We start from the raw sequence: 16,543 nt of genomic DNA, 5'->3' as shown, positions 1-16,543 counted from the left end.
CCATCTTTGCTAAAATGGTGAAACCTCATCTCTACTAAAAACACAAAAAATTAGCCGGGCTTGGTGGCGGGTGCCTGCAGTCCCAGCTGCTCAGGAGGCTGAGGCAGGAGAATCGCTTGAACCTGGGAGGTAGAGGTTGCAGTGAGCCAAGATCATGCCACTGCACTCCGGCCTGGGCGACAGAGCAAGACTCCATTTAAAAAAAAAAAGAATAAATGAGGGTTCTGTGAATGAGAGGCAGAGAGGCCTTGGTGGTGATCACAAGGGTGCATTGCCTTACAATAATTTATTAAGAGCTATCTTTGTTTTGGATTCTTTTCTACATATTTGCTTCATTTTATGTAAAAATAGTTTTAAATGGCCAGGCGCGGTGGTTCAAGCCTGTAATCCCAGCACTTTGGGAGGCCAAGATGGGTGGATCACGAGGTCAGGAGATCGAGACCATCCTGGCTAACACGGTGAAACCCCGTCTCTACTAAAAAATACAAAAAATTAGCCGGGCATGGTGGCAGGCGCCTGTAGTCCCAGCTACTCGGGAGGCTGAGGCAGGAGAATGACGTGAACCCGGGAGGCGGAGCTTGCAGTGAGCCGAGATCGCGCCACTGCACTCCAGCCTGGGTGACAGAGCGAGACTCCATCTCAAAAAAAAAAAAAAAAAAAAAAAAAGTTTCAAACAACTCGTAATTATTGTTTTATATAAAAACTTACAACATAAAATGCAAAAAAATCACCAAAGCAAATTAGAAATCTATACCATTAGTAAACTAAAAACTAAATATCACCAAAGCTAATTCTAAATCTATCCCATTCGAAAACCAAATCACTAAATTAGCTGATTTGAGAGACAGGTGTTCAGGGAGGAGCTGCGTGGCACTTGCTGTCCTTCAGCCAAGCGTCTGATTGAAGCTTCAGCTCCTCTGAGGCTCGGCCTTTGACCCTCTGGTCACAGTCAGGTCACAGTCACAGCCTTTGCAGGGTGAATCCCAGAATCTGCAACACAAATGCAGGTGCTAGAGTCACTGGGGAGGCACAGATGTGGCTGGAGGAACCTCAGGCTGTGTGTGGCATGTCAGCCTTGGGCCCTGACATCCAGGCATCAAGGCCACAGGACGCTGAGGCCTTTTTTCGCCTCAGTGCTAAGGGTGTGGGCCGTTGCACACAGAGGCAGTTTAACCTGGGCGTTCAGCTGGGCAGCTTGTAGCTGACTGGTCCCCTGGACAGTGAAACAGATGCCGAAGGAAGAGAAGTCCCCAAGACTCTGGGATGAAAATCAGAGTCCCACACACCTGGGCTGGGTGAGGAGCCGATTAGCCTCAGGTCTCGTGGAACAGGCTGGAAGAGGCAACCTTGCCTTCCACTCGTCCACTCCATACAACCATGTCATGAGATCTTCATGTTAAAGATGAATAGCTCCTGGCCAGGAGCGGTGGCTCATGCCTACAATTCCAACACTTGGGAAGGACGAGGCAGGAGGCTTGCTTGACACCTGGAGTTTGAGACAAGCCTGAGCAACACGACAAGATCTCATTGCTACAAAATATACAACTAAAAAAAGTGGCCAGGCTTGGCGGCTCATGCCCGTAATCCTAGCACTTTGGGAAGCTGAGGTGGGTGGATCATTTGAGCCCAGGAGCTGGAGACCAACTTGGCCAACATGGTGAAATCCTATCTTTACTATAATAAAAATACAGAAATTAGCCAGCCATGGTGGTGTGCGCCTGTAATCCCAGCTTCTCCGGAGCCTGAGGCAGGAGAATCCCTTGAGCCCAGGAGTCTGAGGCTGCAGTGAGGTGTGATCACGCCACTGCACTCCAGCCTGGGTGACAGAGCAAGAACCCGTCTCCTAAACAAGAAAAGTTTCCTGGAGCTCTTTTTTTGTCCCCTAATGATAATTTTTCTTTCTATAAACACAACCACCAAACTTTCAATTTTAAAAACATATGCACTGGTAAGAAAAACATAGTTCTATGATTAACAGTATGTTCCAACATGAAAATGTTACAGAAGATACTGCTTTTTAAATGTGAAAAATCGACCTATATTGATTTTTATTCATTTACAAAATTGGGAAACAGGTAAAAGGAACATAAGTAATGTCTTAGTCTGTTTGGGCTGCTATAATAAAATGCCATAGGCTGGATGGCTTGTAAAGAACAGAAATGGCCGGCCGTGGTGGCTCATGCCTGTAATCCCAGCACTTTGGGAGGCCGAACCAGCTGGATCACAAGGTCAGGAGTTCAAGACTAACTTGGCCAACATAGTGAAACCCTGTCTCTACCAACAACATAAAAATTTGCCAGGCGTGGTGGCGGCACCTGTAGTCCCAGCTACTTGGGAGGCTGAGGCAGGAGAATGGTGTGAACCCGGGAGGCAGAGCTTGCAGTGAGCCAAGACTGCGCCACTGCACTCCAGCCTGGGCGACAGAGCGAGACTCTGTCTAAAAAACGAGAAACAGAAAAACCAGAAATTTGGTTCTCACAGTTCTGGAGACGTGAAGTCTAATTTCAAGGTGCTGGCCGACTTGGTGTCTGGTGAGGACCCACTTCCATAGATTATGCCTTCTGGCTGTGTCCTCACTTGGCAAAAGGGGTGAGGGGGTCTCTGTGGGGCAAACAATTCTATTTAAACACAATGTATTTCACACATATACATGAGCCAGAAGGAAACTCAAACCAGGGGTCTGTTTGAGGTTTTGTTTTGTTTTGTTTGAATGGAGTCTCACTCTGTCGCCCAGGCTGGAGTGCAGTGGGGTCAATCTCTGCTCACTGCAACCTCCACCTTCCAGATTCAAGTGATTCTTCTGCCTCAGTCTCCTGAGTAGCTGGGATTACAGGCATGTGCCACCACACCCAGTTAATGTTTGTATTTTTAGTAGAGATGGGGTTTCACCATGTTGGTCAGTCTGGTCTTGAACTCCTGACCTCGTAATCCACCCACCTCAGCCTCCCAAAGTGCTGGAATTACAGGAGTGAGTGCCACCGCGCCTGGCCATCTGTGCTTTTATTTATTCATGCATCTGAGACAGAGTCTCATTCTGTCTCCCAGGCTGGAGTGCAGTGGTGTGATCGGGGCTCCCTGCAGCCTCTACTTCCTGGGCTCAAGTGATCCTCCCTCTTCAGCCTCCCGAGTAGCTGGAACCACAGGCGCACACCACAACGCCTGGCTAATTTTTTAAAACTTTTTTGTAGTAAGGAATCTCATGTTGCCAGGCTAGTCTCGAACTCCTGGGCTCAAGTGATTCCCCTGCCTTGGCCCCTCAAAATGCTGAGATTACAGGGGTGACCCACTGTGCCTGGCCTCATTTTATATTTATATTTACTCAAAATGACACCCTTGATAGGTTTTCTTGCAAAGGTGTGCAGAGCACGGCAAGAATTTCAACGGGTAGACTGGGCGGACTCAGGAGGGGAGTGGCACCTCCTCCTGCATCCCCTGCGGAGCTTTTCTCAGCCTGGGCCTCCGAGGGCAGGAAGAGGGCCCTGTGCGGTCCTGACACTCCTCCCTGAAGAGCTCCTCATGTATTACAGTGTTTCTTGTTCACCACACAGGAATGGCCGGCAGGAGTGAAAGAGACAAGGCTTTCCACACGAGAAAGGCATTTCCTATTCTTGGCAACATTGTTTAAAGCCAAGTACTAGACCCCAAATGGTGAAACCTGGAGGAAGATTCCCCCAGCTCTGCCTGGTGGGCTGCTTTTCCCTGAGGCTCTCAGCAGCGCTGGGTGGATGCAGCTGCACCGGGGTCTGACTGCAGAAGGCAGGAGCCCTGTCCTGCATTGAAGCTATTGAGATCCTGGAAGGGCTGAGGTCGCCTGTAATACCAGTGGGAATGAGGGAGGGGCAGGAGTGATGCTGCAGTGGGGGAAGTTTCTTTTTTTTTTTTTTTTTTTTGAGACGGAGTCTGGCTCTGTCACCCAGGCTGGAGTGCAGTGGCGCGATCTCGGCTCACTGCAAGCTCCGCCTCCCGGGTTCACGCCATTCTCCTGCCTCAGCCTCCCGAGTAGCTGGGACTACAGGCGCCCGCCACCTCGCCCGGCTAGTTTTTTGTATTTTTTTAGTAGAGACGGGGTTTCACCGTATTAGCCAGGATGGTCTCGATCTCCTGACCTCGTGATCCGCCCGTCTCAGCCTCCCAAAGTGCTGGGATTACAGGCTTGAGCCACCGCGCCCGGCCGGAAGTTTCTTTTATTAAAAAAAAAATATATTGGCCGGGCGCGGTGGCTCAAGCCTGTAATCCCAGCACTTTGGGAGGCCGAGACGGGCGGATCACAAGGTCAGGAGATCGAGACCATCCTGGCTAACACGGTGAAACCCCGTCTCTACTAAAAAATACAAAAACCTAGCCGGGCGAGGTGGCGGGCGCCTGTAGTCCCAGCTACTCGGGAGGCTGAGGCAGGAGAATGGCGTGAACCCGGGAGGCAGAGCTTGCAGTGAGCTGAGATCCGGCCACTGCACTCCAGTCTGCTGGGCAACAAAGCGAGACTCTGTCTCAACAACAACAACAACAACAACAAAAATATATATATATATAAAATTTAATTTTAACTTAAAAATTTTTGAGACAGGGTCTTGCTGTGTAGCCTGGGCTGGAATGCAGCAGTGCCATCATACTATAGTTCACCGCAGCCTCTACCTCCAGGGCTCAGTGGTCCTCCCGCCTCAGCCTCCCGAAGTGTGGGGATGACAGGGGTGAGCCACCATACCTGGCTGGAAGTTTTCATTTGATGCTAGAAGTGTCTGAGGGAGCAAAGACTCTGGGATGACTGAAGTCTCAGGCCTGGCAAGCACCCCACACAGGGAGGCTCAGGAACAAGGATTAAAATGATAATTGACGTCAAACTTGTAGTGGAGGTTTACAGTCTCTCCTAGACAGCAGAGAACGTGCCTGGGGGTTGGAATCAAGGAACCGAACTGCAGCCCCCTGGTTTCCCATTCGCTGGCTTCGGGACCTGCTGGAGTCTCCCACCTCCTCAAGCCTGGGTTTCCGCATATGTCAAACAAAGACCATAAAAGTGGCTTTTCTTTCATTGTGATCTATCACGTGCCATGAAGGAAAAATACAAAGGTCTGCCTGGAGGTGAGATTTATTATTAAATGAAGTCATTGATTCAGTGACGGATTCAGAAGCAGGGTGTGTCTGTTTAGAACCCAGTGAGCGTTTTCTGGGTGGTGATGAGATTGCCCCTAGGTTTAGTGAGGTGCCCTTGGCAGAGAGTAAACCTCAGAGGCAGCAGCAGGCTGCGGAGCACAATGCTGGGTCCGAGCAGATGCCGGTTACTCACCATCCTCGTCTCGGCTCTGGGCCGTGCCCCGCCAACGAGACAGAAAGTCACCCCACTAGCATCGCTGTAGCTTCAGCAAGGACAACCCAGGAGCAAGACCTCAGTGACTCTTAGTCCGTGGTGGTTCTAATGGCGTGAACAGCTCTTATTTGTTTTTAATGGGTGTTTTATTGTTATTTAGGTAGGACAAGAATGCAGACATGGAAATGATGAAAAGATAGTCTGTTATATTCACAGGGCAAGAGGACAGGCCATTCCACATCACACAGGGCCACATGGAGAGGCACCAGGGTCGGTCCGGAAGCAAAGGGAGCAAGGGGAAAATGTACCAGGCAACTAGGGACAGCCCCTGTGCCCTGGAGTCTGCAGAAATGGCTCACTAGCCAACCCTACACTATCTGCCCCTGCCTCCTTCCCACAGAAGTCACAGTACAGGCTCCTGCCCACGGTGCCCGCTCCCTCTGCCTCCCGGCCCACCCTGGGGCTGCCCCATGTGGCCCTGCAAGACACCCCTCCTGTTTCTAAGTGAGTACACACACTTTTTCCTCCTTATCATTTCCAGGTCTGTATTTTTTTTTTTTTTTTTGAGGCAGAGTCTTCCTCTGTCGCCCAGGCTGGAGTGCAGTGGCATGATCTCCGCTCACTGCAAGCTCCGCCTCCCGGGTTCCCGCCATTCTCCTCCCTCAGCCTCCCGAGTAGCTGGGACTACAGGCGCCGCCACCACGCCCGGCTAATTTTTTGTATTTTTAGTAGAGACGGGGTTTCACTGTGTTAGCCAGGATGGTCTCAATCTCCTGACCTCGTGATCCGCCCGCCTCGGCCTCCCAAAGTGCTGGGATTACAGGCGTGAGCCACCATGCCCGGCCCATGTCTGCATTCTTACCTTACCTTATTAAAACGAATCTCATTTGAAAACGAACTGATTCAGCAAATAAATCACTCATGTCAACAAACTGGTAACATTCTCACATATATAGTGCCAAAGTTGAGCTGTTTCAGGTAATTAACATAATTTGTATAAGGATTAGAAATATCTCTACAGTAGATCTCATTTCAGATTTAATGTCAATAAATTTGTTGGAGAGGCCGTGAGTTAGGATGCAACTCCGTTTGTCAAATCATGGTTGCATCACAACTGTAGGTTTGAGTACAGATAGACGATCTGATAAAAATAAACAAACACATATAGGCTCTATGGAATAAAGAGTATTGTATATTTTGTTATTACTTGTGAATTCTGTGCTATAATGTACTTTATATCAGTAAAACTTATAATAAAGTGATATCAGCCGGCCGCAGTGGCTCACGCCTGTAATCCCAGCACTTCAGGAGGCCAAGGCGGGTGGATCAAAGGTCAGGAGATCAAGACCATCCTGGCTAACACGGTGAAACCCCGTCTCTACTAAAAATACAAAAAAAATTAGCTGGGCGTGATAGCGGGCGCCTGTAGTCCCAGCTACTCAGGAGGCTGAGGCAGGAGAATGGCATGAACACAGGGGGCGGAGCTTGCAGTGAGTCGAGATCATGCCACTGCACTCCAGCCTGGGCAACAGAGTGAGACTCTGTATCAAAAAAGAAGAAAAAAAAAAGTTATATCAGCATACTGATGCACCTTTTTTGTTTCTGGAGAGCCACTTCTTACACACTGAGCAGCACATCCTTCCCCGTGGGAGTGCTGCAGACATTTCCCAGCCCAGCTCTCCACTCACTTGGCAGCATTCGGCTTCTGGGGATCCAGCTAGCTCTGTGGCCACAAACTTCCATAGCACTGTGCCGGTTCCGAAGGGGTCCAGGAGCTGGCCAGATCAGTGGGAGTCGAGCAGCTGTAACCGTGAGAGACACAGCCCCTTGTTTTCCTTTCCCCATAACAGACAGTCCAAGTGAGATGAGAAGTACCTGTGCATAGAAAGCTTATCAAACTTAATTTTAAATACTCAAAACTGAATTCCACGGAAAAGTCACTCCCAGAAACTTTTGCTGGTGTGACGTATGGCTGTATGTGCCAGAGTGGCTTTGCAGACAACGGAAACTGGGAAAGTATCCAGAGGCTGCTTCTGAATGCTCACAGCAAGAAAAGACCATTTGGTTCTAGGCTAGAGCGGGGAAATTGTGATGTGGCTGAAAGGAACAAGAGTGACCCTCAGCTGGCAGGCATGCGCTGGGGCTCTGAAGTGAAACTCCAACATAGGAATGGGCTGAACATACCAGCCCTGTGCTGGTGTAAGTCCTTATGCATCCCCTGCATCTCCTCCCAGTACCCTGGCGAGTGGCTCCCTCGGAGAAGGCATGTGAGGACAGATTTTGCTCTTCTGGGATGTGTGGGGGATGACTGAGCCAGGGCTAAGCTGGCAAGTAAAGTGCAGCTTCTACAAACACTGCAGAATGGACACAGCTGGGGACTGCTCTGGGAAGGGAGGTGCCCTCCCTCCATCTGGGTGAGCAAACCCAGGGCTGTGAACAGGCTCTTCCCAGCAAGGGGTGCTGGCAGATAGTGGCCTGGGGGGTGTCTCTATTTGTCCTCCTCAACCGCAGGGGACAGATAAGATCTGGGACACATTTATATGACGCTAACAGCCATGAGCCCAGCATTGCTCTTTTCTCTCCTGAGAAGTTTCTCCTTTTTAACTGTCTCCCTGGACGCCTGGGCTGCGAAAAGAAAATGCCTTTTATCCTCAAATTCTCCTTGTCTTTTCAGGGCTAGGTAGGTAAAGGCTTTTCAATTAGTAGACAGATAAATGGTGACTCTGACTTTCTTGCCTATAATCAAGAATCATTTCACTGGAAGGATCCTTTCTAGTATTCCAGTAGAGAAATCCATAGAGCCTGATTTCTAATTTTCTAATTAAAACGTATTTATACCGTAGATATTCACACTAATATTGAACAGTTCTGGTTTCCTTTTAACCACAACTGTGACATCTCAGTTCCATTTCCTAAGTGCACCTACTGAAAATAAAGCAGTGTCTTTTTTGCCTGGCAATGTTGTAAAAAATAGGCATTCTGTAAACACAAATTTTATGAATAGCATATACATATTCATCAAGCTCTTAGGATAATTTGCAAAGTTTATCACTTGTTTCTTCCTACAATAAACTGAAATAAAAGGCACTGCTCAGAATGCACTTGAAACTACCTTAAGACAACTTTGGTATAAAAAAATACATATATATATATATAAAACATATATATATGTATTTTTTTGTCACTTTGTTGCCCCAGGCTGGAGTGCAGTGCCACAATCTCGGCTCACTGCAAGCTCCGTCTCCTGGGTTCACACCATTCTCCTGCCTCAGCCTCCCGAGTACCCTGGACTACAGGCGTCCGCCACCACGCCTGGCTAATTTTTTTTCTTTTTTTTGTATTTTTAGTGGAGATGGAGTTTCACCGTGTTAGCCAGGATGGTCTTGAGCTCCTGACCTCGCGATCCACCCACCTCGGTCTCCCAAAGTGGTGAGATTACAGGCGTGAGCCCGGCCTCAAAACTATTAATGCCTAGAAATATTTATGTCTTAAAACTTGAATAATTATTTTTCTCATGAACCAGTGAACTCCAAGCCAGCCCTCTAATGAAGTTCTACTCTATTTTTATTTAACACTCATTTGAATGTTACGTTAAATTTGTATTTTCATAGCCACTAGTTGAAAAGACTGAAAATGCCAATAAACTCATTGACAATATAAAACGTAAAAGTAATTGTGTCACGGCAGGCTCGTGAACTACCGTGCATTTTAAAAGCTGAAGCGCTCAATGCAAGTGTCCTTTACCTGAGGTGCTCGCTCATTCCGCATGGCCAAGCCGGGCTGTGGAAGTGGCCTGAGAAGCGGCGCTGAGGAGACGGAGGAGGCTGCCTGGGGCTCTGTAGGCTGAACTCTGCCTGCCTCGCCTTGCGGTGGGTTCCGCAGCAGACGCGCCCCCCTTAAGGGAGATGTTGTGAAAGGAAGGTGCTAACTGTCGGGGGAAGGAGGCGGTGCCAGGCTTTCCGGCTCCAGCTTTGGCTCCTTCTCGCTGTTGTCCTGCTATCTCTACCTACAGGTCCCAGCCGTGCTGGGGACACACGGATCTGGATCTGGATACCAGATCCAAGGATCTGGAGCCAAAGGCGCTTTCATGAAAATGTTTATTATCCCGTAAAAATATCCACCCAGTGCTTCAGCTTACGGTAAACTAAACACACCTATTATTTACAACAGTGAAAATGAAAGGCGATGCCCAGGTCCCGGCCTTCCGCAGGGGGCGCCGCTCCCGCTGCAGGACGGAAGGCACGAGGGACCGAGGGTGCGCGGGCGCGTCCGGGCGCAGGAGGTGGTGCAGGAGCGCGCAGGGCAGCAGGAGCAGCAGGCTGGGCGCGCCCCCGGCGCCGCGCCCTGGAGCGTGGGAGGCCAGGAAGTCTTTGGGGTCTGGAAAAAAAAGACAAACCGGAGATGTATGAATACAGCGTTGCGGCTCGGTTTGAGGGCGTGCAGTAGAAACGCCTGCTCCCTGCCTTCCGCAGGCCCTTTTCTCCTAAGCCCTCACTAGGCTCCACCCCTGGGCCGCGCTGTAGGGCGAGGTGTGCGGGGGCTGGTACCTGCCGGCTGCACGGAGGGTTTCCTCTAAGTGTGTGTAGAACTCAGAGCGCTGAAGGAAAATTACAGTACTGTTTTTAAAGGGGAACGAAGAACAGCCCTTCCGTCTTTCTCATTTGGCCTATGACCTTTCAGGGAGTCCCGCTCCAGGTCATTGAGCGATTGGGCAAATAGACCCGATTTAAAACAGTGCTGTAGTATATAAATCAGCTCACCTCCATCTGCTGCAACAAAGGTTCCACTTTTCCCCAAGTGAGTGCTCGAAATATTTCTTTGACGAGGGACAGCTGATGGAGCAGGAGGGTGCAGCCACTCAAAGTCTGGTTGCTGTTCTGAGGAGGCCTAGCCCTGTGAGTGCCCTCGCGCCCGATGGGACTCACCTGCTGCTCCCCTTGTCCACATCGCTGGTCACAGGAGGCCATGCCTGAACGCCTAGTCCCTGTCTCCCCTCCCCACCCCTCACGGCAGGCCTCATTCATGCTGAACCCTCAGGGTCCCTGAGCCTTGGTCTCTATGTAGCTGGGACCGCAGTCCAGAACAGTGGAATGGGAATCTCTGGAGTGGTGGGGCTGGGCAGGGTCTTGGCTAATGCCCTGGGTGGTGATTGCCATGTGAAGTGGACAACCTTGCAGGCATGGCAGCCAACACCACTAGAACATTCTCACAAGTGAGTTCAGGCCTGGCTTGGAGTGGGGTCAGGCTGGTGGAAGAGCATGGCCAACTACAGGGACCCTCTCCCCGGGGCAACTGAACAAAGGCCAGCCACCTCCCCACCCGCCGACCAGGTCTGCCCCACCCTCTACTATACCTCCAGGAGATGCCCTCTGGACTTGGGAACCTGGCATGAGTATGAAACTGGAAATTAACAAGGAATGATGCAGACCAGCGCCTGCAGCAAGAACCACTCTACACCTGTCCACAGGTAGGCTGTGGTGGCATTGGCCAGGTCAGGCTCACTCCAGGCTTGGGTGCCACCTCCCCATAGCACCCCTCCTTGGGAGAGAGGGTTGTTCCAGGGGTGCCGGAATCCCCAAACAGGAATACTAACATCTAGGTTCAGATGAGGCTCCAGAGAAGGTTATGCTAAGACAGGCGCTCACAGCATGTGAAGCTATTCAGGTGGGAAAGGGGTCAGCAGTACTGGGTCTGTGCTGGCCTTCCTCTGATAGAAGGAAACAGGAGGGCTGGACACAGGGTGCATGCTTACAGACTCAGAGCCAGCTGGACCTGCGAGAGCCATTCCAATGGCATCCCAGAGGTCTGTAGACTGGGTCTGGCCCACGGATGTTTGTTTGCTTGTTAGTTGGTTGGTTGGTGGGTTTTTGCCAGAATTGCATTTTTAAAAATTAGTTTGCAGCAGTGAGGTGAGTCCTGACCTGGCCCTGTCTCACTTCTATGTTACCTGCCCATCTCTGAAGACACCTGACTTGGCTACATCACCGTGTCATCGTGTAGACTCTAAATTTTAGAGTCTATGGAATTAAATTGTCTCTTGATACTTGTGAAAACTGATACTTGATGCTGTAGGGCCACAGTAGAAAGAGCCACCCCCTCAGACTAACAAGGAGATCCTGGCTAGCTCAGGAGTGGGGAAAGGTCCCTGCTAGATGGAAGCTTTTCATTCTTGGACCCGCAGAGCATCGGTCAGAGCAATGAGTGCTCTTGGAGATCCCCAGAGAGAGAGTCCCTGCAGGAGCCAGGGGGCCACGTTTTGTAGCAACATTCTATCTTCCACATATTCTTCGAAACCATCCTAATCTCGCATTAAAGGATTTAAAACATTTACTTACCTATTACTGTGCTGTTGGCTTTGGACCATGACCAAACTTTCTATATTCTATACAACACTATAAAAAATATCTTCATGTGTTTCATATTTATTATTTCTTTTCTTTTTAAGAGAGAGGATCTTGCTCTGTCACCCAGGTTGGAGTGCAGTCATAGTTCACTGTAACCTCACACTCCTAGGCTCAAGTGATCCTTCTGCCTCTCAGCCTCCCAAGTAGTTGGGACCACAGGTGCTCGTCACCACACCTGGCTAATTTTGAAAATTTTTTGTAGAGACAGGTCTTGCTATATTGCCCAGGCTGTTCTCAAACTCCTGGCCTCAAGCAATCCTCCCACATAAGCCTCCCAGAGTTCTGGGATTATAGGCATGAGCCATTGTACCCAGTCATATTGATAATTACTCTTATAGAAAGAGTACAAGAATGGGCCAGGCATGGTGGCTCATGCCTGTAATCCCAGCACTTTGGGAGGCCGAGCTGGATCACGAGGTAAGGAGATCAAAACCATCCTGGCTAAGATGGTTAAACCCCGTCTCTACTAAAAATTAAAAAAATTAAAAAATTAACCAGGTGTGGTGGCAGGCACGTGTAGTCCCAGCTACTCAGGAAGCTGAGGCAGAATGGTGTGAACCCCGGAGGCGGAGCTTGTGGTGAGCCGAGATCGTGCCACTGCACTCTAGCCTGGGCGACAGAGCGAGACTCCATCTCAAAAAAAAAAAAAAAAAGAAAAAGTACAAGAATGGCACAAGGTTAAGAATCAGAATCAGACCCTTTTTACTATCTGTAGGAGTTGATCTGTCTGTGTCTCAGCTTCCCCAAATGTAAAAGGTGTACCTACTTCATTGGCTTTCGTAAGAGTTAAATGGGATAATGGGTATATAAAGTGCCTGAAATACACTGAGATCTCCTCTCCTGCTGTAACACCCAGAAGAGCTTGCCCTACTGCAATGGCACCTGCTACGGAGGATGTTCCATCTATCATCGCCCTTGTGAACTTGAAGTCATCATAACCACCATCTGCACAGCCATCAAAGCATCACTGTAACTTGCCTCGAAGCAGGATGAATGGGTAAAAGAACACAAAGGTGTTACTACCCTCTTTGCACCTGACAGATGACTCTGAAGGATGACTGTACTATTTCGTCCAGCTTTGATGAACAGAGGCCACATTTTCAGACCCATTATCACTGTCCTTGGTAAATAGCAGTCTCAGCACTGGATGTTTCCAAGAATGTAAAATCGTGACCAGATATCCTGGAAGTCATCACAGCTAGTCTGTTCCCCACGTTCCAACCTGGGCGGTCTAATGGCAGGTGGGAACTGACTTCATCTATGAGGACCACACAAGCACCCGCTGTGATTCTGATGCCTGTCCGTGAAATCTGTGTCTTCCTTTCTCTGGGGCCTAGAGGAGCAGCTGGTGACTCAGAGGCAGAGGCCCAGCAAAAGGAGCACATATATAAGAGGGGGTGCTTTGGGAAAATGTGGGAAGTGGGGTTAGGGGCTGTGCCTGTATTAAGAGTGTTCCTTGACTGCTGGTCCTACCAGGGAGAGAAGAGAGGACAGGAAGGTGAAGGAGAGCTAAGCATGCATTAAGTGTTCTCCTCCACTGCAGGCCTCCAAGAGCAAGAGGGAAGCTGAGGGAGCTGGGCTGAAGATCTTTGGCCACTGGTACTGCCCTCCACACAGCCCTAGCAGGATGGCCTGAGGACGACAGGTGGGAAGTGGGGTTGCAGGGCTGTGCCCTTTGACAGATGGAGGTTCCCAGGGCTGACTGAAGTGGAGGGAGGGGGCAGGAGAGTGGCTCAGGGGCCTTGGCCTCATCAGGCATGCCCCTGGACACTGCACCACCAGACCACTCAGGCCTGGGAGAGGGCAGAGCCAGGGTTGGGGCCGAGAGGCTGGGCCTTCACTGGCTGTGTCCTCCATTGCTAGTGCCAGCCAGTGCTCGCCAAAGAGGAGAGGCTAGAAGGCACAGGATTCCAGAAAGAAATGCCGTGCTGCCAATGCCATGCTGCCTGTGCCCCTGCTGGTCCCACAGCCGAGCAGATGGTGCTGGCCTAGTGCAGAGAAACCACCTGAGATTTACACAGCTAACCTGTCTCCCAGATTCCTCTTCAATTACCAGTTGGTCATCTCCTGAAATTCCGCTCACTGAAATGGACACGTGAGGACACTGGAAATCATTTTTAAACTCAGCAATCTGGATATGAGCAACTTCAAACCAAAATTTAATTCACTATATGATTCCCAATGAATGCGATTTTCTTCAATGATGAATCGATCTAGTTTGCTGAATGCTATGTAGCCTGGCAATGGAAGATGCACTGTGGATCGGTATGGAGGGTGAGCTGCAGTGAAGGCGCTGCAGTGAAGGCGCAGCAGTGTGTGGTGTGGTGGTGAGCTGGGGACCGAATTGCAGGGCCTCTTACCACAGCTGCCAGGCGTCTGGAGGGGGAGGCAGTGCAGGGTCCCGAAGACGCACCTGCAGAGGTGGCAGCCGCGGAGGGTCCAGGCGCCATGCTCCAGGGCACCGCATTCACTGAGAAGACCGGGACCTGCATCAATGCGGTGGCCTGCGTGCCCCTCGCCCGGCGCCCACTCCCGCGCCCCCCGAACTGCACACCCCTCTCCCGGCGCCCACTCCCGCGCCCCCGACCCGCACGCCCTTCGCCCGGCGCCCACTCCCGTCCTCCCCGCGCACCCCGGTGCCCACCTGCGCCTCTGGTCATGCTCGCAGTAGCGGCCGGTGAAGTGGGCCGGGCACACGCAAAAGCTGCCCAGCACGCAGGTGCCGCCGTTCCGGCAGCAGCGCGGCCTCGCGGACGCACCTGCGGGATTACCCGCGCGTCAGCCCCGCGCCCCCAGCGGCCCGTGGCCCTCCCGATTCTCCCGCAGGGACGGGGCCGAACGTGGCCGCCCCGGGGAGGCAGTAAAATCAGCTCCCCGCCAAGTGTGTTTGCTCAGGTAAACCCTGCTTGTTAGGGACATGAAACAAACGACCAGGGCTGCGGCCTGCAAACCCGGCTTGCTCTCTCCCTTCCTTTCACATGTTAACCTCTTTCACCTGACAGTGATTAAGCACAGGCCTCCCGGGCGGGACCACCCACGGGTGTGATGACGCCAAACCTACCGGCGAGGGGCCTCCTGGGGGACGCGGTGTCTGCGATAAGCCAAGCAAGGGTCCACTGTTATCTGGGCTTGGGATACTTATTTGCAACACATTTAAATCACAGTTCTCTACATCTGCAGCAGAATAGCCATTGAAGAGCAAACACGACGTTTTGCCAGTGAAAGAATAAAACTTTTTAACACCTCACTAGGAACTGTCTCTAGCTTTATAGCTTTATAAGTGCATGATCATTTGAAGACAACAAAATGCTCTCCTTGAATTTTATCCTGAATTTATACTACATATTCTTATATCCTAAACTCTGAGTCCGCAGACTGAGATGACGCCCCAGATTTTGTGGGCAGCACCGCAACTTACCCTCTCCGAAAGCCCGGGAGTAGGGGAGGGGCTCCTCCGGCCCCCAGCCCTGGGCGCTCCCAGTCACCTCCCCGGAATGACTGGAGGTCCAGTTGAGCGGTGACTGTTGGTGCTTCTGAGTGGCAACCTTGGTGACTTCCTCTCTACGGCCGTTATGTTTCTCTCTTTGATAGCCTTTAAAAATTACCGAAAATGTGAGACTGATAATGATTGAGAAACAAATATTTTATGCAATTAAAACTGAAATTATGAATAAAATGTTTCTTACTGTTTCCCAAATTGATGATCTGTAATGCCAAACTGACCGTAAACAGAAACCTAGAATATTTAAAGAAAATCATTGAAGTTGAAAATGTCTTTAAAAGTATAAGCAGAAATTCACCTATACCTAAAAATACAATGCAATCATTATATATAAATATAAAATTATGTAAAATAATTATAATGAATAAGGCAATCATTTTGTAACTTGTAGGTTTTTGTTAATTTTGCTATGGCTTAGAGAGATTTTGAGACAGAAAGTGTACACCTCCTTTAATGAACAGTGGCTCACGCACTACGATTGATTCTGAGGCTCTCAAGACCCCCCTCTTGGCTCTAAGATCTCATGACCTCTGTCCTTACCTGGCATGGTGCCTCCAGGTCATTTTTGGTTTGAGAGTCTCCTTCTCTTAGTGCATTGAAGATCAGTTTCCAGGAAAGCTGAGTTTGAAGAGCCTCTGCATTTGAAGGTGTCTTTACTCCAGGCCCCGGGGACACAGAATGGGCGAGTACGGAAGGTGTGGACGTTCCTTTTCCTTCCTCAGCCAGGAGAAACAGGATGGTATCTCGAGTTCTACAGCCCCTGAGCTAGGGTTGGGGGTGCAGTGACAGGCAGGCCCCTCCGAGCCTGAAGGACGATCCCCTCTGAGACCTGGCTGGGGGTGGGGACTTGGGCCGACTCCCCCCAGCAGTGTTTACAGTGCTGACAGCAGCAGGAGTGACCAATCCCTGGGGTAAAACATTGGTATCCAAGGTGACGAGCCATATTCTCACTGAAAAAAAAAAAAAAAAAAACCCAACATGAACAAAAAGCTTTCATAGGAAGATGGAGATTTTCTATCGCGTACTCCTTGTACTGGGAGATGGTGAAGGGCCCTGCGGGAGAGGGAGCTGCCGTGTGGGGCACAGCCTGGGGTCCCAGCTGCCCTGTGGGGCACAGCTGCCGTGTGGGGCACAGCCTGGGGTCCCAGCTGCCCTGAATGGGGAACACAAGGATAAGGGAAGGCATGTCCCCCCTGCTTTAAGACAGTCCCCATCACTCCGCAGATAGTGCCTCTTCTCTGTGCCCAGCAAGTGGGGGAGGGGCACTGCCCCCATTTACTGTAGGACCCTCTAGGGTAGGCACGATTATTATCCCCTACATGAAAAGAGAGATAG

At 50.4% G+C, this 16,543-nt stretch overlaps 1 protein-coding gene and 2 long non-coding RNA genes across 4 annotated transcripts in view; 1 reads left to right on the top strand and 2 right to left on the bottom strand.

The window, feature by feature from the left end:
* Positions 1-678: 678 nt before the first annotated feature.
* LOC135966495 (uncharacterized) lies at positions 679-4,166 on the bottom strand. Its single transcript, XR_010579816.2, has 2 exons — positions 1,287-4,166; positions 679-990 (listed from the first exon to the last, which is right to left on the bottom strand). It is a non-coding gene; the product is annotated as an uncharacterized lncRNA (long non-coding RNA).
* A 5,215-nt stretch (positions 4,167-9,381) lies between these two features.
* Positions 9,382-16,543, bottom strand: part of CFC1 (cryptic, EGF-CFC family member 1) — a 56,167-nt gene continuing 49,005 nt past the window's right edge. The window contains 8 exon segments of the mRNA XM_065525319.1: positions 9,382-9,514; positions 9,516-9,679; positions 14,067-14,176; positions 14,351-14,465; positions 14,768-14,797; positions 15,125-15,298; positions 15,393-15,442; positions 15,749-16,158. Of these exon segments, the coding sequence (XP_065381391.1) occupies positions 9,464-9,514; positions 9,516-9,679; positions 14,067-14,176; positions 14,351-14,465; positions 14,768-14,797; positions 15,125-15,298; positions 15,393-15,442; positions 15,749-15,771 (717 nt within the window). The 5' untranslated portion in view covers positions 15,772-16,158 and the 3' untranslated portion in view covers positions 9,382-9,463.
* Positions 9,482-15,328, top strand: LOC107126855 (uncharacterized). Of its 2 annotated transcripts, XR_006690951.3 has the most exons (3): positions 9,482-10,099; positions 10,662-10,769; positions 12,563-15,328. It is a non-coding gene; the product is annotated as an uncharacterized lncRNA (long non-coding RNA). The 2 variants fall into 2 exon arrangements; XR_012420999.1 differs by having other exon boundaries at positions 10,662-15,328.

This window comes from Macaca fascicularis, chromosome 12 (genome assembly GCF_037993035.2).
Source record: "Macaca fascicularis isolate 582-1 chromosome 12, T2T-MFA8v1.1".
In the NCBI taxonomy this organism is placed as follows: domain Eukaryota; kingdom Metazoa; phylum Chordata; class Mammalia; order Primates; family Cercopithecidae; genus Macaca; species Macaca fascicularis.
This window is presented reverse-complemented; position numbering and strand designations above follow the sequence as displayed.